Genomic DNA, 27190 nt, shown 5'->3' with positions numbered 1-27190 from the left:
TTATGTTTTGTATATATAAGCTAAACCCCTTTTTTTTATGTTTTGTATAGAGTAATGCCGCGTACACACAGTCGTTTTTTGTGATGAAAAAAAAAACGACATTTTTAAAAACGTCATTTAAAATGACCGTGTGTGGGGAAAACGTTGTTTTATGTCTTCTGAAAAACGACAAAAAAAAATTCGAGCATGCTTAAATTTTTTATGACGTTTTTCAAAACGTCATTTTTTTTTTCATAAAAAATGACTGTGTGTAGGCTAAAACGACGCTTAAAACGTTTTTAAACCCGCGCATGCTCAGAAGCAAGTTATGACGCAAGCTTGAATGGAACAGAGTGCCGCCGTACGTGCCGTACGTAACCGAGCTTTGCTAGAGCATTTTGAAAAAACGATGGTGTGTAGGCAACGTCGTTTTTTTAAAATGAAGTTTGAAAAACGTCCGTGTGTACGCGCCATTAGGAAGGATGAGAACTCTTGTCAGGTTTTACTGTTGACCGAGGTTCTGTTGGAGAGATTCCTTCACCTCCTGTCTAGTAAAATGGTTGTCCCCAGAACAACTGAGGGGAAATCTCTCTAACAGCAACACACACATGTAAAAAAAAAATGTATGTGAATTCTAGAACTCTATCAGCCCTTGTCTTTGTTGTTTGTTTCCCTGCTGCAGATTTCCCTGAATTATGCCAAAGTGAGGTAGCTAAAACAAATCTTAAAACTCTAATATGTGCATGGATAAGTCACAGAACAGTTGGGCCTGTGTTTACAGTGTTTGGCATCCCAGTCATTGAAACACACTGGTCCTCTGAGAACTATTGTGTTCCATAGTGGCCATTTTCTCCAATGTTTAGCACTTGTATGTATGTCACAAATCCTGGTCAAACGCCATAATCAATAAACAGTGCTGCGCAATAAATCAATTAATAATGGTAAAAGTGTAACTAAATTATGGTAATCAATAAACATACATTGCTGAAAGTTCTTATATAAAGTTCATATATTAAATCTGTGACTGTGTGCAAAAATCCAAAGTGCTTGTGCTCTCCTCCACCAGTTTCACAGGCTGCTCACCTCACATCTAAGGCCTCGTACACACGTCCGAGGAACTCGACGGGCAAAACTCATCATTTTGCTCGTCGAGTTCTGTGTGAAGCCGCCGAGGATCTCGGCGAGCCAACTTTCCTCATTGAACAACGAGGAAATAGAGAACATGTTCTCTATTTGGCTCGACGAGGAACTCGTCGGCTTCCTCGGCCGAAAGTGTACACACGCCGGGTTTCTCGGCAGAATTCAGCTCCGATCGAGTTTCTGGCTGAATTCTGCCGAGAAACTTGGTCGTGTGTACGAGGCCTGAGTCAAATCAGCAGTGTTCCCCTCTGGGGATAAAAGAGAAGGCTGGTGTGGTGCTGGTAATCACGTTATCCGAATTGCCTAAGAATGCCAATCATCTCACCAAATATGATGGATATGCAAAAAGAAGGAAGGCAGAATCTAGTGCTCTCCGTTTAAAATGTTTAATTATATATAAAAAGGGTAAGGTATACAAATCACAAAGATGGCACTGGAAGCCAAGCAAGCTGAAAACACATTTCAGACAAAATAGGTCTCAAGATGGCCACAATGTAACGTTAATAGGCAGGCTCTGTCCCTGTCAAAGCATTGACTTTTTCAGTAGAGGTCCCCTACTGCAGAAGTCAATGCTTTGACGATATTTGTCTTTTCGGAGGGAGCCTGCGTATTGACGTTACATCGCAGCCATCTTGAGACCCATTGTGTCTGAAATGTGTTTTCAGCTTGCACGGCTTACGGTTCCATCTCTGTGAGTTGTATACCTTACCCTTTATATATATATATATATATATATATATATATATATATATATATATATATATATATATATATATAATTAAACATTTTCAATGGAGAGCACTAGATTCTGCATTCCTTCTTTTGCATATCAATCATATTTAGTGAGATGGTTTTTATACCATGAAAATAGGCGATTTAGAGGAGGAAAGTAATTACCAGCACCACGCCAGCCTTCTCTATTATCCCCAGAGGGGAACACTGCTGATTTGACTCAGATGTGAGGTGAGCAGCTTGTGATACTGGTGGAGGAGAGCGTTGATATATACATTTTTTTAATTCACTTCAGTCAGTCACAGATTTAATATATGAACTTTATATATAAACTTTCAGCCAAATATGTTTATTGATTACCATTTTTTTTTGTTACATTTGTACCATTATTGATTATTTGCACCTTTTAAGTGAAGTGAGAACACTTGTTAGTGATAGCAGCTATTATATTTTTTTTCCACTACTTTTTTTCACAAAATTGCGCAGATTGATATTCACATTATACATAATAAATGTAACTAACTTTTAACTTTTTTTCTAGGAAAGTATGGGTTTCTTCACAAAACTCTTAATTTCGGGCACAGTACAGCTCTACATTTAACACACAATCCATCAATCAGCTATGCATTTCATCATTCTTGTAACATGGATTACAGTAGACCGCACCACTGTTCTCTTCACATTCTGAATCAGCATATTGTGTGATATTTACAGGAGGCCAGCTGGAATCTTTATGAAGAGCTCTATATAATACTCTGTACTTGCTATGGGACTGATATTTAAATATTCTTTTTAAAAACAGCCAAAGTCTTCTATTTTCAATGATGGCTTCCTGAAAAAAAAAAAAAGAAAAAGTTTTTTTTTTGTACTTGTACTACTTTATAATTGGATTTTTTAAAGTTTTATTTTTATGCAGCAAAATGTAAAACAAATAATGAATCTCTCTCTCTCTCTCTCTCTCTCTCTCTCTCTCTCTCTATATATATATATATATATATATATATATATATATATATATATATATATATATATATATATATATATATATATATACATGCACACACTGTATATATTTGTACATCATGTAGTATATTTAAATATTTTTTCACTTCCATGTAGCACATACAGATAAAGACAAATATGATATAAACAAAGAATAGTAGAACAATACTAGACAGCTGGAGCATAGCTTTGTGTAATCACAATTAATAAAATTGGCTATTCCATGTATCCTATCAAACATTTATTTATGATTATCAAAACATGTATTTATGATTAAGCAGATATATTTGATGCAAATTAAGTCATATTGTGTAACAGCTGTTGTGTCTAAATGCTATTTACGCCTTAATTTTTAAAGATTGCTATCTCTGCCTTTTCGCAGAGAACTACTGGAAGTGGCATGTCTATGTGAACCAAGTATTTTGCATTTCAACCAAGATTTGACTTCAAAGAACCTTTAGCTAGCTAGTTCCCACCCTTTGGTAAAACATTTAGGTCCGGATTCACAACGGAGTTACGACGGCGTATCTCCGGATACGCCGTCGTAACTCTGAGTTGCGGGGTCGTATCTATGCGACTGATTCATAGAATCAGTTACGCATAGATTTCCCTAAGATCCGACCGGCGTAAGTGTCTTACACCATCGTATCTTAGGCTGCATATTTACACTGGCCGCTAGGTGGCGCTTCCCTATATTTCCGCGAGGAATATGCAAATTAGGTAGTTACGCCGATTCAGAAACGTACGTCCGCCCGGTGCATTTTTTTACGTTGTTTACGTTAGGCTTTTTCCGGCGTAAAGTTACCCCTGCTATATGAGGCGTATCCTATGTTAAGTATGGACGTCGTTCCCTTCCTGCGTCGAATTTTGAAAATTTGTTTGCGTAAGTCGTTTGCGAATAGGGCTGTTCGTAAGTTACGTTCACGTCTAAAGCATTGACGATTTGCGGCGTAATTTCGAGCATGCGCAATGGGATTCTTTCACGAACGCCGCATGCGCCGGTCGTAAAAAACGTCAAATACGTGGGGTCACAGTGAATTTATATAAAACAAGCCCACATAATCCACATTTGAATTAGGCGGGCATACGCCGGACCACATACGCTACGCCGCCTTAACATAGGGCGCAAGTTCTTTCTGAATACAGAACTTGCGCCCTAATTTACGGCGGCGTAACGTATCTGAGATACGTTACACCCGCGGATAGATACACCAATGTATCTGAATCCGGCCCCATAAATTGTATTACAAGGCCCTAGCTAATCAGAGCAATTGTGATTGTGCTGCCTATAGCTAACTGCAGGTTTGTATAATAAATACATCTATTTTTCAATCTGGCTTCAGCAGTCAAAAGGTTACTGAAACCCATGAGTCTTGAGGTTTCCCCTACACCAGGGGTGTCTAACTCAATTTCATTGTGGGCCGCATCAGCATTATGATTGTTCTCAAAAGGACCGGGTCTATATGTAAGATTAGATGTCCAGCACATCCCCTCCCCTTACATTAGATGTCAAGAGCCACCCCACCATCAGAAATTGAGCCCCCCACTCTCCCTTACATCACAGTGCACTTCCCTTTCCTTATGCTGCTGCTGGGAAGAAGTTTGATGCATTGCTTGAAAGCAGAAAGTAGGGGTCTGGAGGAGGACCAGGAGAGGTGCGAGGGCCACATGAAATAGCCTGGAGGGCCGGATTCGGCCTGTGGGCCTTGTGTTTGACACCTGTGCCCTACACAATGAAAAGTAAACCCCCAACGAAAGAATGTGTCTACTTTGTGATTCTGCCTACTCATGTCACATTACTACAGGAAAGAGTGCCCTCAGTCTGGCCCCAGAATTTACCTATGTGGCTTTTTAAAAAAAAAAGGGGGGGGGGGGAATCTCCTAAATTGGAACACATTAGAAAATCTAGACTCATGCCAACACTATTCAAAACCCTGAAAAAGTTTAGACCTCATACTTAATAGGAAAAACAATTCAGCACTGTGGGCCAAATCCTCAGCCAGCGGGCGTAACGTAATTTTTCCTATTTAAGTTCAAACGCCGCAAAATTTCTACCTAAGTGCCCGATCCACAAAGCACTTACCTAGAAATTTTGAGCGGTGTAACTTAAATCCGGCCAGCGCAAGGCGTTCCTCTTCTCCAGGGGGCGATTCCCATTTAAATGAGGCGCGCTCCCGCGCCGGCCGTACTGCGCATGCTCGTGACGTCATTTTCCCGACGTGCATAGCGTGAAATTACGTTACGTCGGGCTTTGTGGATTGCGACGGGACAATAAAGTTGCGTCGGGTAAAAAAAAAGATACGGCGCCAAAAAAAAAATTTAATATTAAAAAAAAATCGCGTCGCTAGCAAGAAAGGTCTGTTTTTACAAGGTGTAAACAGTTTACACTTTGTGAAAGCAGCCCTAAATTTGCGTTTGCAAAATAAAACTTACGGAGAAAAAACGAAGCTGAAAAGCTTTGTGGATCTCCGTAAGTCCTAATTTGCATACCCGAGGCGGCATTTCGACGCAAAATGCCCCCAGCGGCGGATGCATCCTAAGATCCGGCAGTGTAAGTCCCTTACACATGTCGGATCTTCGTCCTAACTATGGGAAACTGATTCTGTGGATCAGTTCCATAGTTAGGAACAGGGATACGACAGAGTAACAGCAGTTACTCCGTCGTATCTCTTTTGAGGATTAGGCCCTTAGTCTTTACCCCTGTAAAGCTGAAAAGTAACATATTATTTGTATACATCTTACCTCAACAGCGTAAGATAAAATAAAGAATATGAGCAATAATATGAATATGGCAATTCTCCACATATAAGGGGTGCAGACAAGCTAAAACAGAAAGAGATAAAGCAATTACTTAAATACATTTGCAAAGGTATAAGCAGAATCCTGTCATGTGCACAGATATAAACATAAAAAAAAGTGATATTTAAGGCACTGGATATAGGAGTATCCCATGGGTTAAGAGTAATCCTTTGTAATCTGCCAAAATTCTACAATAGCAGTAATGTAAAGCTGCTCTATCCCTCTACTGAATACTATACAAAATGGGCACCATAAAAAATTCTTACTACCAGTTTTCCCTAAAGAAAAAGTATTTTCGCACCCGACTCGCCCGGCAGTTCACACTGCCATATGTGAACTGCTGGGGAGTGTCATACAATGGTAATGACACCCCCATTTCAGCTCACATATCGCACTGCGAACTGACAGTTTGGAGATGAATCAGATCGCATAGGTGTGAACACCCATGCGATTCTGATGTGTACCAAAAAAAGGGTCCTGTGCGTGTTTGGTCCAAATGAGATGCGATTTCAGCCATACAGTTTGTATGGCTGAAATCGCACAGGCATCACATGTAATCTGAACAGCAGTGCGGTGCAAATCACTTGCGATCTTGCACAGTGCACTAATGTGAACCAGCCCTAAGTTCATTCAGCCTTACTGGGTGTAAGTATAAAAAGTGAGAAATCCACCCCTCCCCCACATAACACATCCTGGTAATATAATGAAATGTTGCATATGTGATCAGGTGACCTCAGACACACCACATTGCAATAGAACAATAATAAGAAGAAGAAGATCACTCAAGCTCTGAGTATATTCTGCTGGCTGTTCATTTCACCATACATTTCCTTGTCACAATGTACTGTGAATCACCCCCCAATATTATGATAAACATCCAGGAATGTGCATGTGTCCAGGCTAGTGCACGAGATATGTAAATAACCTGTCACTCGAAGCAAGGGGACGGAAAGGACTTTTTATTTAGACAGGTTTTTTTCTGTAAGTCTGTTGTATTTCACTGAACAATAAAAGAGGATTGCTCAGAGCTGGATTAACTCTGTGTGGCAAGACTGGGCACAGATGATAGGAAATCTTATACTCAACATTGTGACATCAAAAAATAAAAAACATTTTTTGGGGTTTACATCCACTTTAAACTGAGAGCTGGATGACAAATCTACAAAATACACTGCAGATACAGGCAATTTATTTTAATTGCATGACATGAAACAAACATTTATTACTAATTTAGGGATGAGTCTCAACATTTCAATGAAATTAACTGAACATAAAATACATTTTGCTGAAAATTCACTGCTCATGCCTAAAGCCCCGTACACAAGATCGGAATTTCCGACCGTTGTATGCTCCATCTGACCTTTTTTCCAAGGAAATCCATCAGAGTTTAGATAGAGAACGTGTTCTCTTTTACTCCAATGGAATTCCGTCGGAATTCTAATGTGAGTTTGGCCAGGCAAAAGCCTGATCGTGTGTACAGGGTATTAGTGTTATCTTGATTTATTTGTGTCAATTTTATTAATGGTTAAAGTAATACTGGAGTGCAATACTTACTTGTAATGCTGTGTACATGCTTTCAATGTTAGCAAAGAGTATGAAGAGACACACACCCAGTTGTATAGGCAGCAGACAGAAAAATATATCTGCAAATAAGAAAGTGATAAAGACGCTGTACTAGAAATTACATTTAGAGCTGTGGTATACATTTTTTTTCTCCTCTCCATTTCTTTCTCATTTATTACATACACATCATATGGTGCTCTGTTTTTAGTTTTTAGTTTATTTTTCTCCTAATGCTCCCTCACCTTTCTGTGTGTCAGGTAATGTGCACCTATTTTGGGTCATTTATTACTGTAGCCTTTTGAATGCATTTTGTCATACAAAAACAGCCCCTTCCCTGTGGCCTCTCTTTAACTTACCTTATTTAAAATCTTATCTAAAATGCTGCTTTCTTTAGGTTTGCAGTTTGCCAACAGGGTCACTTTAAAATGGAGTTCCCCACAAAAATGGAACTTACACTTTTCAGAATCCTCCACCCCCCCGGTGTCACATTTGGCACCTTTCAGGGGGGAGGAGGGAGCATATACCTGTGTAATACAGGTATTTGCTCCCACTTCTGGGCATAGGTTGCCGCGGTGACCTACGCCATGTCCGGCGACTTCTCCCCACACACAGGTCCCAGAAGACAGCAGGGACCAGTGGGATTGCGTGGTGCGACTCGTGCATGCGCAGTATGGAACTAGGAAGTGAAACCGCAAGGCTTCACTTCCTGATTGCCTTACCGAAGGTGGCGGCGGCAGCACCCGAGAGCCGAGGGACAGATTGGCTTCAAATGCCGACATTGTGGGTTCCCTGGACAGGTAAGTGTCCATATATTAAAAGTCAGCAGCTGCAGTATTTTTTAGCAGCTGACTTTTATTTTATTTTTTCGGGCCCCAGAGCACTTTTTGCGATTCGGCACTGTGTCGCTTTAACTGACAATTGCGTGGTCGTGCAACGTGGATCCCAAACAAAATGTACGTCTTTTTTTTCCCCACAAATAGAGCTTTCTTTTTGTGGTATTTGATCACCTCTGCGGTTTTTATTTTTTGCGATATAAACAAAAATAGATCGACAATTTTGAAAAAAAAATGAATATGTTTTACTTTTTCCTATTATAAATATCCCCCAAAAATATATAAAAAAATTCTTCTACATATTTTTGGTAAACATTATAACATTATGGCGGACACATCGGTCACTTCACTTTTGAAGCCATTTTGGGACCATTGTCATTGATACAGCGATCAGTGCTATAAAAATGCACTGATTACTGCAAAAATTACACTGGCAGTGAAGGGGTTAACTAGTAGGGGGTGCCAAAGGGGTTAAGTGTGTCCTAGGGAGTGCTTCTAACTGTAGGGGGGATGGGGTATGTGTGACATCACACTGATCATCGCTCCCGATTACAGGGAGCTGTGATCAGTATTCTGTCACTGGGAAGAATGGGGAAATGCTTGTTTACAACAGCATTTCCCTGATCTTCCTTTCCGTGAGATGATCGTGGGTATCTCCGCAGACATTGAGTCCACGGGACCTGCGGTCGGACTCACGGAGCCCGTGGCGCTCGCGCACATAACCGCATCTTAAAGGGGGCGTACAGGTATGTCCATCTGCCCACAGGAGCTATTGTGTCAATGTATATAGTCGTGTACTGGTCCTTAAAGCGGAGTTCCACCCCTCCCTTTAGGCGATCTCCAGGGACACGTGACAGGTCCCAGGAGACCGCCTGGCCATTTAAAGCGGGGGTTCACCCTATCGACGGGAAAAAAAATATTTTTTTTTCTTTTACCTTTAAATCAGGCATTGTAGCGCGAGCTACAGTATGCCTGTCCCGAATTTTTTCCCCCCATACTCACCTTGTAGTCGTCCATCGAAGATACCGGGGAATGGGCGTGCCTCTGGAGACGGAGGATGATTGACGGCCGGCTCTGGCGCGTCACGCTTCTCCGGAAATAGCCGAAATAGGCTTGGTCTTCACGACGCGTGCGCATAGCCTGTGCGCAGGCGCCGTGAAGAGCCGAGACCTACTCCGGCTGTCTTCGGGGAGAGTGACGTGCCAGGGCCGGCCGTCAATCATCCTCCCTCTCCATAGGCACGCCCATTCCCCGCGGGAGCCGAAATCTACGATGGACGACTACGAGGTGAGTACGGGGTTAAAAAAATCGGGACAGGCATACTGTAGCTCGCGCTACAATGCCTGTCTCGATGGTAAAATCAAGTACGAGAGGGTGAACTACCGCTTTAAAGAGCGCAGCGTGACTCACAAATGCGCAGTTAGTGCCCGGCCGTGAAGTCAAATACTGTCACGGCCGGGTGCCCACACTATGAATGGAGGCGCTGGCCGGAGAGGGGGGGGGGAGGAGCGGAGCTCCGGGTGGCCGCGTCGCTGGACCGTGGAGCAGGTAAGTGTCTGTTTATTAAAAGTCAGCAGCTACACTTTTTGTAGCTGCTGACTTTTAATAAACACTAAAAGGCTGGAACTCCGCTTTAAGTGGTTAAGGATAATTGCTGAGCAAAGTTTGACAGTCTACTATAGGTGCACAGTAAGCTTACTAGAACAACTGACTTATTGCAACTAGTCTAAAAAAAACTCCTTTATTCAAGCTCAGATTTAATGTTTGGGTGATGCTTCCTATTCTACTTCTTGCAGTTGTATACACATTTTAAAAGTTGCTTTTGAAGTTGCAGCGAGAAATATATACTTACAATTGGTATATATTGGTTTTCTGAATGGTTTTCCTTTGGAGAACACGAAGGCAACAATTATGCAGCTGATTGTGGTTATTGGCCACAAGGTTGTAGTTTCATAGTCTTGATATTCAGAAAATTCTTGCATGGTGCTGTTCCCATCTGTGCAAGCACTACCTCATAAAAAATATTTGTTCAATTCCAACAATAAAACATGTCTGCACAAGATATGTTCATGATTTCATTAATAAAAGGTATCATGGTGTTTGTAAGCAAACTCCTTATGTGTAATAGGGTATTTAGCAGTTTAATAGTTACATAGTAGGTGAAGTTGAGTATTACCTTGTATATCCCTTTATATTGTGGTCGTTCAGGTGCTTATCTAATAGTTTTTTTGAAACTATCAATGCCCCCCGCTGAGACCACCGCCTGTGGAAAGGAATTCCACATCCTTGCTGCTCTTACAGTAAAGACCCCTCTATGTAGTTTAAGGTTAAACCTCTTTTCTTCTAATTTTAATGAGTGACCACGTGTCTTGTTAAACTCCCTTCCGCAAAAAAGTTTTATCCCTATTGTGGGGTCACCAGTACAGTATTTGTAAATTGAAATCATATCCCCTCTCAAGCGTCTCTTCGCCATACAGAATAAGTTCAGTGCTCGCAACCTTTCTTCATAACTAATATCCTCCAGACCCTTTATTAGTTTTGTTGCCCTTGTTTGTACTTTTTGTTCCATTTCCAGTACATCCTTCCTGAGGACTGGTGCCCAGAACTGGATAACATACTCCAGGTGCGGCTGGACCAGAGTCTTTTAGAGTGGGAGAATAATCACTTTATCCCTGGAGTTAAAGCGGAGGTTCACCCAAAAATCAACTTTCTGTCACTAGATCCAGCATACTGCTGACATCTGCAGTATGCTGGATTTTTATTTTATTTTTGTACTTATCGTTTTAGCGGTCTTTCTTCTCCGGCTCCGAGCGGGGAATCCTGCGGGGATTAGGCGTTCCTAAATCAAGCGCAGTTGATTGATGGGCTTGGATAGCGCATCACGCCATCCAAAAATCGCCAAAGTGACTCTCGGCTGCTTATGGCGCTATACGGCGCCTGCGCCTGCCGTGTAGAGCTGACTGCGCAGGCGCCGTAAATTGCAGAGTGTCACATCGGCTATTTTCGGAAGGCGTGACGCGCTATCCAAGCCTGTCAATTAACTGCGCTTGATTTAGGAACGCCTATACCCGGAAGGATACGCCACTCAGTGCCGGAGAAGAAAGACTGCTAAAATGATAAGTACAAAAAAAATAAATCCAGCATACTGCAGATGTCAGCAGTATGCTGGATCTAGTGACAGAAAGTTGATTTTTGGGTGAACCTCCGCTTTAATCCCTTTTTTAATGCATGCCAATATTCTGTTTACTTTGTTAGCAGCAGCTGAGCCATTGCTGAGCCTATTATCTACTAGGACCCACTGGAGACTGTTTGCTGAGAATTATGTTTCAGGACAAAACATTCCCTGAACCCTTCATAAGATCCTTTGGCATTTCACTCTTCTAGGAGTGCTGGATGCCTATTTACATCACCTTGTGCTGTTGTTCCGTCCCTTGCCCCCTACATTGCTGCTGAATCCTCCAGTGGCATAGGGTTAGAGAGGAAACCACAGTGCACAGCATGGCACACAGACCTCTGACACTTCTGGAAGTTTCAACTGCTGAGGAAACTGCCAGAGGCTGCAGCCTAAAATAGTTGGAAGGTAGAAGACACAGGCCACCAAAGAGGAGAGAACACAAACTCTTTTATTGCAGGGGACTTGCATCATAATTGTATGGAGACTGACAGGGTCTATCAAGGATAGTGCAGGATATTTATCTACATGTTTGTAATTTGGGAGAGAACAGTACAGAACCTAGTAGAGAATAGGATGAAAAGAATTGAGGCTCTGCCTTAGAACAGGTGATCGACAGTAACAAGGTACTGCAGGGGCTCAAGAATTCTAAATCTATATAAAGTATAAGTAAATTATGCCTCAATCTATGTTAACTTCTATTAGGAACTTTGGAGTTCCTTTACTAAAACTGGAGACTGCAAAAACTGGTACAGCTGTGCATAGGAACCAATCAGCTTCCAGGATTTTTGTCACAGCTTAATTGAACAAGCTGAAGTTAGAAGCTGATTGGATACCATGCACAGCTGCACCAGATTTTGCACCCTCCTGTTTTAGACCCCTTTCACACTGAGGAGTTTATCAGGCGGTACAGCACTAAAAATAACGCTGCTATACTGCCTGAAAAACTCCTGCCCAGCAACCTCAATGTGAAAGCTGGAGGGCTTTCACACTGAGGCGATGCGCTGGCAGGAGAGAAAAAAATCTCCTGTCAGCAGCATCTTTGGAGCGGTGAGAGGAGCGGCGTGTATACCGCTCCTTCCCATTGAAAACAATGGGAAACCGCGGCAATACCGCCCGCAATGCACCTCTGCAGAGGCGCATTGCGGGCGGTATTAACCCCTTTATCGGCCGCTAGCAGGGGTTAATACTGCACCGCTAGCGGCCGAATCCCGCGGCAAATCCGACGGTATAGTGCCGCTATTTTTAGCGGTGCTATACCGCCACCGCGCCTCCCGCCCCAGTGTGAAAGGGGCCTTAGTAAATTAATCCTCTTGCTGTAAGGTTCCTGTTCACTATTTGCAGCTATTCCAAAAACTGCAGTGTGGTACAGTATATCTACAAGCTTTTGTATTTAGTAGGTAAGGGCCAACTAAAAGCTCCTATATGACAGTCTAAACAAGTCCTGATTCCAGCTATGTGATGCATGAAATAAATCTTCTTGTACCTTTCCTTACTGAGACACATTCAAATTAATTTGTATCTCGCATGCTCTCCCTCCCAGACATTGCAGTTCACAATGGGAAGGTTATAACAACAGAGGCAATGTCGTCTCACCCTGGTAGGTACCTGTATGAAAATCTGATGTACCAAACAGGTAGACTGTGCTGGTTGGATGGATCTTAAGGCCTGATTGGTGTGAACCCTCAAATAATAATGAATGACACACAGGTACCCTGTTCTCTAGCACCTCCACTAAGACCCCTTTCACACTGAGCCGCCCCTAGCATCGGCGGTAAAACTCCGCTATTTTTACCGCCGACGCTATGGGCGGATTTGCGGCACATTTTGGCCACTAGTGGGAGCGGCCGAGAAAGGGTGAAGCAGCGCATTGCGGGCGGTATAGCCGCACTGTCACATTGATTTCAATGGGCAGCAGCGGTGGAGGAGCGGTAAACACACCGCTCCTTCACCGCTCCAAAGATTCAGCTAGCAGGACTTTTTTTAGCGTCCTGCTAGCGCAACGCTCCAGTGTGACAGCCCTCTGGCCCTCGGGCTTTCACACTGGAGACAATGGAGCAGCTGTTTGAGGGCGGATTGCAGGCACTATTTCTATCGCTATAGCGCCTGCAATACACTCCAGTATGAAAGGGGTCTTAGGGTCAGTAATGATCCGCTCCGTGTGTCCGCTTTTGCTCAGCGGGGATCCTCCGTAAAATCCCAGCTGAGCCGTCGGCTGACAGGGCGGTCCCCGCACACTGTGCAGGGACCGCCCTGTTATTTCTCCGCTCTTCCCTATGGGGGAGCGGATGAACACGGACCGTATGTCCGTGTTCATCCGATCCGCTCAGCAGACCGAAGAAAAAATAGGATTTTTTTCCGTCCGCAAATGCGAATCTTTGCGGAGGCGGACAATTACGAGTGTCAGCGGATGTTTATCCGCTGACACCCGCAATCACATAGGGACCAATGTATGTCCCGTTTTCATCCGCAACGGATGGATGAAAATGCAGACATACGGTCCGTACGCATGAAAGGGCCCTAAATGTATGTACTGTAGATGTAGGTGTAAGCATTTGACACTTAATCAGGGATTCTTAATTTGTAACAGATAAGGTCCAATATAGTGCCTGTGGGTACCTTCAGTACAGGCATTTCATTTACAACAAATTCATATGAACATACCTAAAGTTGGATGTGCTGTACCATGGTTGTTGTTGCACCAACACAAAGCCACAGGTCTGGATGGCTGTATTTAAAAGCACATTAAAGATGACGGATAGCAAGAGAGGCGGTGAGATCAGTTGTGCTGGAGGTCTGTATGGGGCCAGTTTTGGATATGCTTGTGATAAGCTCACTGTAACAGACAGAAATATTGGGTAACGCCTGGAACATACTAATTGCATATTAAACGTCAACAACAGTTCAGAAGACTATAATTTTGCTTTATGTCAAATGTAACATGATCTAATTTATTGTATGCCTAGATGCTTTGTACATCAAGAACAATGTGTTGCTGTTCTTACTACTTTTTGAGTGAAGCATTTACCTTTTCTATATTTTTTACAATAAATGTTCACGTAACTGCTGCTACATTAATTGTTTAATTACTTTACAACATGTACCAGAAAAATATAGAATTTCTAGGAATAACTTATCTGTTTAATTGCGTGGATCAAAAATCTCTGCAAACCTATTGTCTATTGTTCTTAATAAAAAGAGCAAGTACAATGTGACCTGTTTATGGAGTTTTTTTTCTTTATTAAATCAAGGGAGCAGTAAAAATGTAATAGTGCTATTAAGCTTTATTGAAAGATTCAAGAACAGAAATGTAGTTTTTGATGACCAAAGGAAAATGTTACCAAAAGCTTAAAGCTGAACTCCAAACAGATATTAAGAAAATGCATTATTTTTTTAAAATATAAATACAGTGGGCCGGATTCAGATATGCTCTATCTATGGGCGGGCGTAACGTATCGCAGATTCGGTACGCCGCCACAACTTAGGGCGCAAGTTCCGTATGCAGAAACAACTTGCGCCCTTAGTTATGGCGGCGTAACGTATGTGTGGCGGCGTAAGCCCGCCTAATTCAAATGAGGATGATGTGGGCATGTTTTATGTAAATGCACTGTGACCCCACGTATTTGACGTTTTTCACGAACGGCGCATGCGCCGTCCGTGGAATTTCCCAGTGTGCATTGCTCCAAAGTACGCCGCAAGGAAGTATTGGTTTCGACGTGAACGTAAATGATGTCCAGCCATATTCACGAACGACTTACGCAAACAATGTAAAATTTTCAAAACTCGACGCGGGAACGACGTCCATACTTAACATAGGATACCCCTCATATAGCAGGGGTAACTTTACGCCGGAAAAAGCCTAACGTGAACGTTTAACAACGTTAAAGATGCGCCGGCCGGACGTACGTTTCTGAATCAGCGTATCTACCTAATTAGCATATTCATCGCGTAACTATACGGAAGCGCCACCTAGTGGCCAGCGTAAATATGCAGCCTAAGATACGACGTGTAAGACACTTACGCCGGTCGGATCTTAGGGAAATCTATGCGTAACTGATTCTCTAAATCAGGCGCATAGATACGATGGCCCGCACTCAGAGATACGACGGCGTATCTGGAACTGAATCCGGCCCAGTATAAATCCATGAATTTGACTTTATATACTTGTAACTTCAGGTACAGCAGCACTATTATGTGTCCAGCATTTACAGGCGCAGAATGATTACCTAATCAGTCTGTTGCTGCCCCTTCACTGTCCAATCACAGGCTGGACTGGACATAAAAAGAACTAGCTGTGTTGCTGAACTACACTGGAAAAAAGTCATATCCCCAGGCTGGCTTATTGTCTGAAAGGGCTGTGTAAATCTCAATAATGGATGGACAGATAAAAAAAACGTTTGACAGCCAACACATTTCCAGTATACAGTAAGTATTTCAACACCTTGTTTCATTGATTGCCTGGAGCTCAGCTTCGATTATCCAATTTTGTTTGGGTATTCCATGAACAAACTAGAAATTTAAATGAACAGACCTGGATTCTGGCACTAAGCTAATAGTAGAAAAGAATGTCATCAGTGGTTCAACTGAACACTCAAAGGACTGAACTCCACTCCGTTAGGTACTGCTGCCAGTACTGTATACACCAATTGCTCTATCAGCTTCCCTTTGAAGCATTATGGAGCCTATGCATGCTTTAATAATACAGAGGGAAAGGGTAGTCTGCACAGTCACTATAAACACTACTGTAATCAATGTCTTGCTGTGCCACAAAAAGGAAATGGTAGAAAAAGAAAAAAGAGGATCCTGCATTAGACCACTTTGTGCTGATCCTGTGCGCATTTTCACAGGCCCCTATGGTGCTTGTTGTATCAATAAGCAGTTTGCATGCACGTACCACTGAATTTGCTTTTCTTAAGTGTTTCTGAAGTTAAGTAATCTCAGCTTAAAAGAAGATAATAATTCACAGTTTTCTTCCCAATGATTCTTCAGAAAATCAGCATGTTGTCTGCAGAAAATAGTATGCAGAATTATCTAATACATGTGGTATCATGGGACCCTACTAGATTACAAAAATCTAGAAATTAAATATGTGCAGAGGTCTAAACAAAATAGAAGCTCATGGCTACATAAACCAAATGCTAACTAGGTATTCTGGTATTAACTAGGTATTCTAGGTATTCTGCATGTGAGCAAATGTTGTTATTGTGTTTGCAAGTCATTTATCAGATCATGTATGTGGCTCTCCTTCAGCTAACTCTGCCCCATGGGCGTCACATCCATTCAAAGTATAGAATGACCTTTCCTTATTTTCTGATAGAATAGAAGGTAGCCAGAAAAAAGGACACCTGGGTGCAGCTGGTTAGCATAAAGGGTCACTAAAGGAAAAAAAAAATTTAGTTGAAATGACTGTTTACAGGGTATAGAGACATAATAGTTAACGGATTCCTTTTAAAAATGATTAAACATAGATAAAAAACAATCATATAATGTACCTGCAGTTTAGTTTCATTTTTGCTGTTGTTTCCTGGTTCTCTGATGTACAGAGAGCCAATAGAGGGCAGTGATACTCTGTCTAAAACTCCTCAGCACCAATCCAGTTTCGTTTTACACACAGTAATCACACCTCCTTGATTAGTCACCACAGAGAGAAATCTCCCAGTACTGTGGTGATCAGGAAACAGACAACCAGGAAGTGTCCAGAACAGAAAGGAATTACAGCAACATCAAAGCAAAAACGAACAATGAGGACATGAAACCAGGACTGCAGTAAGGTAAAGGAAGCTATTTAGCTAAAAAAATAAAATAATTTAGTGACCCTTTAAACACGTATTGCATTACAGCCAGAGGTAGTACCTTGTATGATTGAATAACAGCGTGCAGAGGGTTAATTGCCTCAGAAATACGCGTTCCATGTTTATAGATTCATACAACAAAAGTAATGCTATTATTAAATGAAACTGGTCTAAATAGTTAAATACATATATGAAATACGCATGCATTGACTGTTTTATCTGACAAAGGATTTGTGTTGTTCGGAAGATTACTTTGTTTATTCCTGTTTTAGCTTTAATGGCTTTTGGGTCTGTTTGCTAGACACTGATGCTGATTAATTTCTGATGATGTGCGAGTTGCTGAATTAGGAAATAAGTACTGAATGAATGTCACCTTCCTGGTTATTCAGTGTCACAGATGACTGAATGAAAGAAATACAAATTCTTTGTCAGATAAACAACAAACATGTGGACTAGGAATTATGCATTTAAACTGTGCAATTAGTTGTTTATCTGGAGTTCTGATTTAAAGTTTGTGATATTAGGCTTGCAAACACCTCATAGATCTAGGTGGTCATAACTCCTTAAAGTGATTATAGAGCCTTATTTTATTTTTTTATTAATTTTGAAGTAGAGTATATTTTTTTTCCCCAATTGACCAACAGATTGTATATTATACCGGTACTTGCTTTTTTATAAATGAGCAAAAAAACAAGATGATCTTATTTGTACATGTAAAAAATACATACTTGTTAGGGTTACCAATATTGTAATTCCCACATCTTGGATCAGGTACTGGTAAAGGCCAACTATTTTCAGTTGCTGAAAAACACAATAGTTGTAAGTTTTTTTTTGTCTTTTTGCTGCAGAGTAGCAAGTTATAGCAAGTTATAGCACATTCTAATTTTCTGGTATGAAGATAAGCACAGATTAGAGGCTTAAACATAGATAAAAAACAATGGTGGAAGTGCTATTGGTTCACATAAAGGCTCCTAAACGTTCCCAGATACTACAACAGAAATAAAAAGCTTCAATATAACACATTATGGCCTAATGAAAGAACTTTCTTAAAAAAAAAAAAAAAATTGTCTTTAAGAATATTCATTAACAGCATTGTTGATATCATAAGTTAAAGTGGTTGTAAAGGTAACATTTCCCCCCCCTAAATAGCTTCCTTTACCTTAGTGCAGTCCTCCTTCACTTACCTCATCCTTCCATTTTGCTTTTAAATGTCCTTATTTCTTCTGAGTAATCCTCACTTCCTGTTCTTCTGTCTGTAACTCACCACCGTAATGCGAGGCTTTCTCCCTGGTGTGGAGAAGGCCTCTTGATGAGGGAGAGGGCGAGCAGGAGTGTCAGGACGCCCACTAACACACAGCTCCTTTCTCTATCTGCAAAGTAGAGAGTGTCCTGACCCTCCTGCTCGCCCCCTCCCCCCTCAAGAGGCTTTCTCCACACCAGGAAGAAAGCCTTGCATTACTGTGTGGAGTTACAGACAGAAGAACAGGAAGTGAGGCTTTCTCAGAAGATATAAGGACATTTAAAAGCAAAATGGAAGGATGATGTAAGTGAAGGAGGACTGCACTAAGGTAAAAGAAGCTATTTAGGGAAAACATTTTTACCTTTACAACCCCTTTAAGCTGTTAACATAGAACTTTATTTCTAGCCTATGAATGACAATAAATCTAGAATTACTTACCCAGTAGAGCAGCAGCAGACAAACAAACTGTATCATGGCGTATAATGTGACATATTTGAAGACAGCAAATGAACTCACAAGAGCTGCTCGACCTTCCCTTTGCAATCAGAAATTGTTAGAAGAAGTTATTTCAGAAGTTTATTTCTCTTTGTGAATATTATCTTATTAAATGCACCTGCAAAGGTGTGAATTCAGGAAATGGTAAATCAGGTGGTTAAAGTTATACAAATGCATTGGGTAATGCCCAATTAAAAGGGAGCAATAGGGAGGCCCATCTCTGACTTTTGGGCCTCTTCTGTGTACAAATAACATATCCTAGCTCATATGGATTCTTAAAAAGATACAGGGGTTGGTTTACTAAAACTGAAGAGAACAAACTCTGGTGCGGCTGCGCATAGTATCCAATAAGCATCTAACTTCAGCTTGTTCAATTAAGCTTTGCCCCAAAAAAAAAAAACTTGGAAGCTGATTGGTTTCTTTGCAGAGCTGTACCAGATTTTGCACTCTCCAGTTTTAATAAATAAACCCCATGCTGTAGCTACAGATTTAATTTACAGTGACACCTGTTGGTAAAATTTGGTTGTGCAGCATAACCAAGTCATTTGAGTGGCATTTTTCAAGAGGAGTTCTGAATTCATGGGACGCATTTGAATGCAGAGGAAATTCCAGATTTCTGGTTTGTTGTTTTTTGGGGATGCAGAGAAATATGTCATGTGCATTATAATAATAGCTAAGCATAGGGATTTTCTTGTCAGAACAGGTACAGGTATCCTCCCCTCTCCTGGGCCAGCCTTTTCTACACCCCTTACACAATAGTGGATATGGCTACACTTCACTGAATGTTGGGAATGACTTATTGGGAATGAATTATTTCATATTTTCAGAAAAAAATTAAAAGGTGAACCAGCACCCTACAGCATCCACCCAGGTCCCTGCTGTACATAACTCTGTTGGTTGCGATCTGTCAATGCCCACGAGACCAGTGCAAATTTGGGAGTCCCCACTCTTCTCGCTATTCTCTCTGCAGGGCTTCTGGGACAGATCACAGCAATGCTTTGTGCCGACACTGACCAATTAATTATTACATATTTTGTGCGAATATAAATGCACTCTGGGATCAGATAGCTACTTTTTGGTGGGAAATTGGAACATGTTCTGGTTTGTACTGCTATCCATGCCTTCGGATATATATATATATATATATATATTAGTGAGGCTTACACAATATAACCATACCACCACTGTGTACCTTCTTCAAACCTTAGTCTCTTTACACTCTTAAAGCACTTTATCTGAAATGTTCTGCTGTGAAGCAGGATATTACATTTAGCAACCTATGCAATAACAAAAAAAAGTGCATTTACAAAATGAAATAAAAAAGCAACTTACTTAATAAGTTCAGGAACACACTGGATATTAGTTATTTGTGATGTAAATGGAGAAGCGACAGACGCCTCTTGTTCAGACAGGGATATACCAGCATGTGCTACTTTTAAAGCCTAAAATATAAATATGCACAGTTACAATTTAGGAATTAAAGTGATACTAAACACACACTTTTTAATTTACATGATCCCTTCTCTTTCTGTATGTGGATGATGGCACTGAAATTATTTTATTTAAAAAAAACATCTAAGTACCTTCTTTCCTTATTGATATATAGCTGTCACATGACCCAGATTTTTCCCAACCTGTCTGCAGGAAAACATAAGCAGGAGGAGCTTCTAGTCCTCTGCTGCTGGTCAAATGTTAAAAAAAATAACAGCTCTTGGAATACCGAGTAAAAATAAATATGTAATATACATAAACTGATGTATATCATCATACAAATATATATTTGAAATGAAATCTTTATTATTTTTTTGCAAAAGCCTAGTGGGGGCATATTTCTGCCAGACATAGGCTCTCCGACCTGTGCCTTGGAATAACAGGGTGGTGAAGTCTCCATAATTTAAGTTTCAATATCCCAATCTCATTTGTTTAGCTGGTTAGTGGGCATGGAGGAGGAGGAGGGAGGGAGTGGGTTGTCATTTACCACTGTGTATACGCCCACATGTGTGGCTTCGTAGTCACATGGGCTGCTCATGTTTGATAGGGAAGAAATGCTCCGGGTAGAAAATACACTGAAAACTGAGCATGTGCACTAGCTACCAACACTGCTCTGCAAAATCTCCAGCTGCAGTGGGGACATGGAAAGGATGGGGAGACACAGAAAAGCAGGATCAACCACTTTTTTTTTGCAGAATTTATAAAATGAATCCCATAGTGACTGAGTGAGCATGAACAGCATGTAATACAAAATGTATTGATATGATGTAGGTTTAATGACACTTTAAGCAGAAAGATCTTGCTGTTCGATATTACAAGATGCATGAGAAGCTTGGACATAATGGCGTAACCAGGGTCCATCTTTATTTGAAATATCACTTTTGGATTTTCTGGCCCTATATTATCTTGACACAGTCTTTGAGCCATAAATACAATTATGAAGCGTTGTGACAATGCCCATTATATGAAAGGATTAATTTGACATTTGAGAATTTGGTTGTACACATAACTATCTAGACTACTTATTTATTAAATTAGTGTTAGTATCCATATAGTGTAAATTTGTTAAAAATTACAAACATACTTTGTATTATTTGCAAACTTACTCCACAATCGTTGGCTCCATCTCCACACATAGCAACATAGTAACTGAAAGAAGAAAAAAAACAACTACACATTAATATATATTTTGTGATTTTATCTCAAATTAATTTTCTACTAGCTATCACTAGTATTTAGAGGGAGTTCAGCTGCAACATTTAAATCAGAAATTCAGTAGTACTGATCTGCATTGTCAATGCAGATCGACATTGAAGGCTCATAGACTTGTAACTTCACAAGAAATCACAGAACTTTTTGGGCATGCTTGTCTTTTGGTTTTCACATTAGGTTCCCCACTCCACTTGCTGCTTCCTACTAAAATATATATGGAAGGACCTTGACAAAACTACTCATAAGCTACAGCAGACTCCTTCCAAGACTAATCAGCTCACTGCTTCACTAACATTGCTGGTTCTCAGCAGCAAGATGGGTAGATTCTACGTGAAGAGGCACAAGATAGGCTACATATGCCTGGTCAACCAACCAGGGCTTCTACCTTAAAAAGAAACCATTCTTGACTGTCAGTAGGTCAGTTGGACTTGGGCAGAGCCCACTCTAATTAATGTGTATTTAAAGATCCTTCCTCTGATATTTCAGGGCATTGTGGTGGACATGTAAAGTAATTTCTTTATTTAGGTCAGACAGAATTAGAATTCTGTGCCTATGGGGCCATCCTGCTTCATCATAGCCATGCAGAGTTTCTAGTGGATCTAAAAAATGTCTGTTTAGTCAGTTTAATCCAGGAAATGAATGCTTCCAGTAAGTGTGGATACCAGGTAATAGCAAGCTGCCACTCACCTGAGACAAACCCCTTCCTGTGTGACAAGCAGTGCATGTCAGGGCACTTGTCAGCCCTTCTTCTATTAGAATAAGTGTAGATGGCACCTGCTTCCGAATCTAATGCAATACTTTATTTTAATCCAAGATAAAATACAACATACTCTCCCACATACTCGTGCATTTCTGCCCTATGCAGGCCCTAATTATAGCACTGGGAGGTAATAGTAACACCCAATTTAAAAACTCTCCCACCAATCCACGTATGCCATACCAGGTGCAAAATGAATCAATCAACGCCCACATAAAAAGCATTCATTCTGCACCTGGCATGGTATAAGTGGAAAGGTGGGAGAGTATTTGAATTGGATGTTACTACCACCTGCCAGGGCTATGATTAAGCATTGCATAGGGCAGAAACATATGAGCATGCTGGAAATTATGTTGTATTTTATCCTGGATTAAAATAAAGTATTACTTGTGATTCAGAAGCGGGTGCTGGCTACACTTATTTTGACAATTATTATTTCCATTAAGTGCAGGAGATGAATACTTTTTCATTTCTACACGATCCTTCCAATCCTTGGGGCGCATCCTTCCCACCCCCAGGTGTAAAGATCCTATTAAAGAAATGCTTGGGATGAGCTGGAAGGGGTTAAAAACCATCAAGTGAAAACAAGAATCCAACAGCCTATGTCTAGAAAAATTATAGGTTGGTACTTACTCCATTTTCTGAAATTCTTCTATGAGATTAGATTTCTGTCCAGGTGACATCCTTGCAAAAATGGCACCATTTAGTAAGAGCTATTTTAAAATGAAAAAGTAGCCATGAAGTGTTATTGTATAACTCAAACACAAATGTAATGTTAGTTTTATTATTTTCCATCAAATCAGTCCCACATTATTTGTATATACGTATGTGTTTATATACAGTAAAAAAAATCAAGCCTATACTGAAAAATACCTTTGGAAGTAGGCTGTAGAAATATTGTCCTATGATTTGATAGGCGTCCCCAGTCATAGCAAAACAGTAGTTAGTCGTTTCATGGTGCTGCTCAATGTCAATTGCCTAGTTGTAGAATGTGAGAAAACCTTTAATTATTGGCGCTATCAAATACTCAAGTTGAGTTATACAAATTATGATTTTTTTTTTTCTTTTCGTACTTGCTTTGTTTAGTTTCATGCTTGTTTCATAAAGTGTAAAAAAAAATCCAAGAAGACTGGTATTAATTATCTGCTATCAAGATGCTGAGATACCCAAAGTAAGATTTATTGGGGTGAAATACCAAAGAATTGGCGGCTGTTCAGTGTTAAAGTAAAGCTGTGTTAACTTTAATGGAAATCTATAGTCACAGCACACACAAGTTAATTTTATAACATTAGCATTGAAATATCAATACAAACAATAGTTGAGCTTACTTGAAAAATCTCCTTTCATGTTGTGAGTGCCCATTCACAGGGCACGGTGAATATGTGTCACAGAAATTAGGGAAATAAATGTGTAGGGAACCTTACAAAGTAAGTGTACATTTTCCCTTTCAATATATTTATTTAATTTTCATGGTAAATATTACAAGCTCACAATTTGCACACACATGGGTGTAGCGAAATAGTCACATGTAAGAACCAGTAAAAATAGGTAATGCATAATGTTAAATCAGCAAGGGACCAATCAAAACTAAGGAGGACCAGTAGGTAAGTCAAAGCAAATATTGCTATTATTATTGCCAAGCTGTCCTCTTAGGGGTGACAATCCCCAATGACAAGTATTATCTGGTAAGAGAAAGGAAGAACAAAGAATAGGAAAGAGCTGCTTGTCCTCTCCATATTGCCACTACATTTCAAGCTGTGCATGCTTTTACCACACACTGCTATGCAAACTCATTAAGGTATTTTGCTCTTGTTTTTTTTATGACATGTGAATACACATTAATGGACCGTACACACAATCTGAAAATCGAACGAAAAATACTGCTCGTTAGTACAGAGCTTTTGAGAGCCGATCACGACAGTTCATCTGATATTATCTGATCGGACAAACACAAAATTTTTCTCGTACGATACCAAATTGTACGGTTTTTCGTTTAATCAGTACAGTTGTAGTCTGAAAATACAATACAAGTACACTACAACACATGACATCACTTCCGATTTTGCATTCTGTCGTACGAGAATTTTTGTTACTTTAGTAAACTCTTCAGGTTCGATATACAACCTTTTAAAAAAAAAATGACGATCTGTCGTCCGATTTTCAGATTGTGTGTACGGCCATTAGATACTGTGACTATCATACTTTATAGATGAGTTTTTTAAAGATGGTGGAGGCTTTATTCTTTGATTAAGTGATTATATGGGGAGCCCAGCATAACAATATTTTCCCTACATGGGAAGTAGAGGTGTAGCTGGGATTCTGCAGGTCCCAAATTCTATTTTATGGACTGTTTTCTATTTTGTCCTCCCTCTTGCTTTTTGTATCAATTTGTTTATTATCATCCAGTTTTTTCTCTTTTTTTTATATCTTAGATAGTCCTCATTGGCTTGAATCGTGTCTTTTGGGCATACTAAGGGACACATATTTGCCCAATGAAATGCTCCATCTGTTGGGGAAATCGGCAGCAACTGGTTGTAATAGTGGTACATTTGCTTATGCATGTTTTTCTATACATATAGGATATGTATGTTAAGCTCTTATCCCTAAAACTGAGGGGTGCAGCTCTACTTAACAGACTGTTTGCGTTTAACTGATAAATGTGTATCTCTTCATTGTTATAGAGCTTGGCTGTAGATCTTGCCTTCTGATGAAGCGACCTGTGAAACGCATCAAAGTCATAGCAAGCAACCCATCACCCAATCACAGCAGGGAGGATGAGGAAATTATCAAATAGTATCATACAGGGGTCAAGTCCTGGGGAAAAAAGTGTGAGAACTCCAACCCAAGATCCACTCCCCCACCAAAAAAATTATGATATGCTCATATGCATAATTACAAAAACCGCATGTTTTTTTTTTTTTCTATCCACTGTACCTTAGTAATCCTTTATGTTACAGGCCGCTTCCTACATATGGATTCATCGGGTAGTGTGCGGGTATTCCGTCACTTCCTCGTTGTCTCCTGGGAGCATTGGGTCAAATTCTCAAAAAAGCTGCCTAACTTAACTTTCAGCAGTTAAGTTACACTGACTTAAAATCTCTACCTAAGTGCCCGATCGTCAAACGCCCCCTCTCCTGGGGGCGTTTAAAATTTAAATGAGGCACGCTCCCGCACCGGCCGTACTGCGCATGCGTGTGACGTCATTTTCCTGACGTGCAGCGCGCGAACGTAATTAACGTCGGGCGGCTTTGAGAATTTCGACGGGACACTAAAGTTGCGACGGGTGAAAAAAAAAAGACGCGCCGGGAAAACAAATAATTTAAAAAAAAAATGACAGCGTCGCTCAGCATACATTCCTGAGAGGGAGAACTCCATGCCAATTTTCAAAGAAAAAAACGGCATGGGTTCCCCCCCCAGGAGCATACCAGGCCCTTAGGTCTGGTATGGGTTGTAAGGAGACCCCCCCACGCCGAAAAATCGACGTAGGGGGTCCCCCTACAATCCATACCAGACCCGTATCCAAAGCACGCTACCCGGCCGGTCAGGAAGGGAGTGGGGACGAGCGAGCGCCCCCCCCCTCCTGAGCCGTGCCAGGCCGCATGCCCTCAACATGGGGGGGTTGGGTGCTCTGGGGCAGGGGGGCGCACTGCGGGGCCCCCCACCCCAGAGCACCCTGTCCCCATGTTGATGAGGACAGGACCTCTTCCCGACAACCCTTGCCGTTGGTTGTCGGGGTCTGCGGGCGGGGGCTTATCGGAATCTGGCATCACCGTCCCATCATGCTCCGGTAGGTACCCACGTGGTGCCGGAGCATGATGGGACGGTGATGCCTATATAAATGGGATGCAAGGCGCGCTTCCATCATTACAGCGACAACAGGCGACGAGGCAACATCGGAAGAGGGGAGAAGAACAGAAGACCCTGACGTCACAGAAGACCGCGCCGGCTGCCTGCTCGTAATTAAGCTAACACACAAACATAGCAGGCAGCCAGCGCTGAAGAAGAAGGCACCGGACATCTGCAGAAGAACCGGGGTTCGCCGAGTCAAGAGCGGAAGAGAGGAGAAGATGGAAGAAGACCCCCGGAGAGCGGAGAAGCCCCCCGGAGAGCGGAAGAAGAAACCCCCCCCCCCCCGGAGAGTGGAAGAAGACCCCCGGAGAGTGGAAGAAGAAGCCCCCCCTGGTAATAGAGCTAATAAAGAAGACAGGGGGGGCATCCGGAGCAGAATAATAAATTATTTTAAAAACCCTTGTGTTGTGTGTTTCCTAACTTTTACTTTTTGCCTCCAGGTGAATGGATAGGGGTACGATGTACTCCATATCCTTTCACTTAGGGTGGGGGGCCGGTATCTGGGGGCCCCCTTATTAAAGGGCCTGGTATGCTCCTGGGGGGGGAACCCATGCCGCTTTTGAATTTAAAAATTGCCGTGGAGTTCTCCCCCGGGAATGCATACCAAATGCCGTCGCTTGAATGGGCCTTTACAATGTGTGACTAACTTTCCACATTATAAAACCAGCCCTAGTTTTGCGCAGGCAAATTCGGAACTTACGCAGAAATCACAGTGATGAAATGCTTTGAAAATCTGCTTAAGTCCTCATTTGCATACGCAAAGCTGCATTTCAATGAGAAATGCCCCCAGTGGCGGATGCGGTACTGCATCCTAAAATCTGACCGTGTAAGTCTTACACATGTCCGATTTTCTGCCTAACTTTGGAAAAAGCCTTTTGAGAATCGTTTCCAAAGTTAGGCACAGGGATACGCAGGCTGAACAGCAGTTAAGTCTGCGTATCTCTTTTGAGAATCAGGCCCAATGTTCCCAGGAGACATTGCGGAGGTCCACTGCGAGTTATCGCGGGATTTAGAAAGAACTAAATTCTTTCTAAATCCCGCGATAACTCGCGGTAGACCTCCGCAATGTCTCCTGGGAACAATGACAAAAGCTTCCAGGAGACATTGCGGCATCGAGGAAGTGACGGAATACCC

General features: G+C 41.4%; 1 protein-coding gene across 1 annotated transcript in view; it reads right to left on the bottom strand.

The window, feature by feature from the left end:
* Nucleotides 1–1888: 1888 nt before the first annotated feature.
* The window catches only part of LOC120936831 (probable cation-transporting ATPase 13A4), a 112372-nt gene continuing 87070 nt past the window's right edge, over nt 1889–27190 (bottom strand). The window contains exons 20-30 of the mRNA XM_040349531.1: nt 23081–23185; nt 22841–22920; nt 21345–21387; nt 20080–20189; nt 18691–18787; nt 17741–17813; nt 13885–14056; nt 9901–10055; nt 7207–7295; nt 5596–5676; nt 1889–2683 (exon numbers count right to left, since the gene is read on the bottom strand). Of these exons, the coding sequence (XP_040205465.1) occupies nt 2468–2683; nt 5596–5676; nt 7207–7295; nt 9901–10055; nt 13885–14056; nt 17741–17813; nt 18691–18787; nt 20080–20189; nt 21345–21387; nt 22841–22920; nt 23081–23185 (1221 nt within the window). The 3' untranslated portion in view covers nt 1889–2467. The remainder of the gene's footprint in view (nt 2684–5595; nt 5677–7206; nt 7296–9900; nt 10056–13884; nt 14057–17740; nt 17814–18690; nt 18788–20079; nt 20190–21344; nt 21388–22840; nt 22921–23080; nt 23186–27190) is intronic.

Source organism: Rana temporaria, chromosome 4 (assembly GCF_905171775.1).
Source record: "Rana temporaria chromosome 4, aRanTem1.1, whole genome shotgun sequence".
Classification (NCBI taxonomy): domain Eukaryota; kingdom Metazoa; phylum Chordata; class Amphibia; order Anura; family Ranidae; genus Rana; species Rana temporaria.
This window is presented reverse-complemented; position numbering and strand designations above follow the sequence as displayed.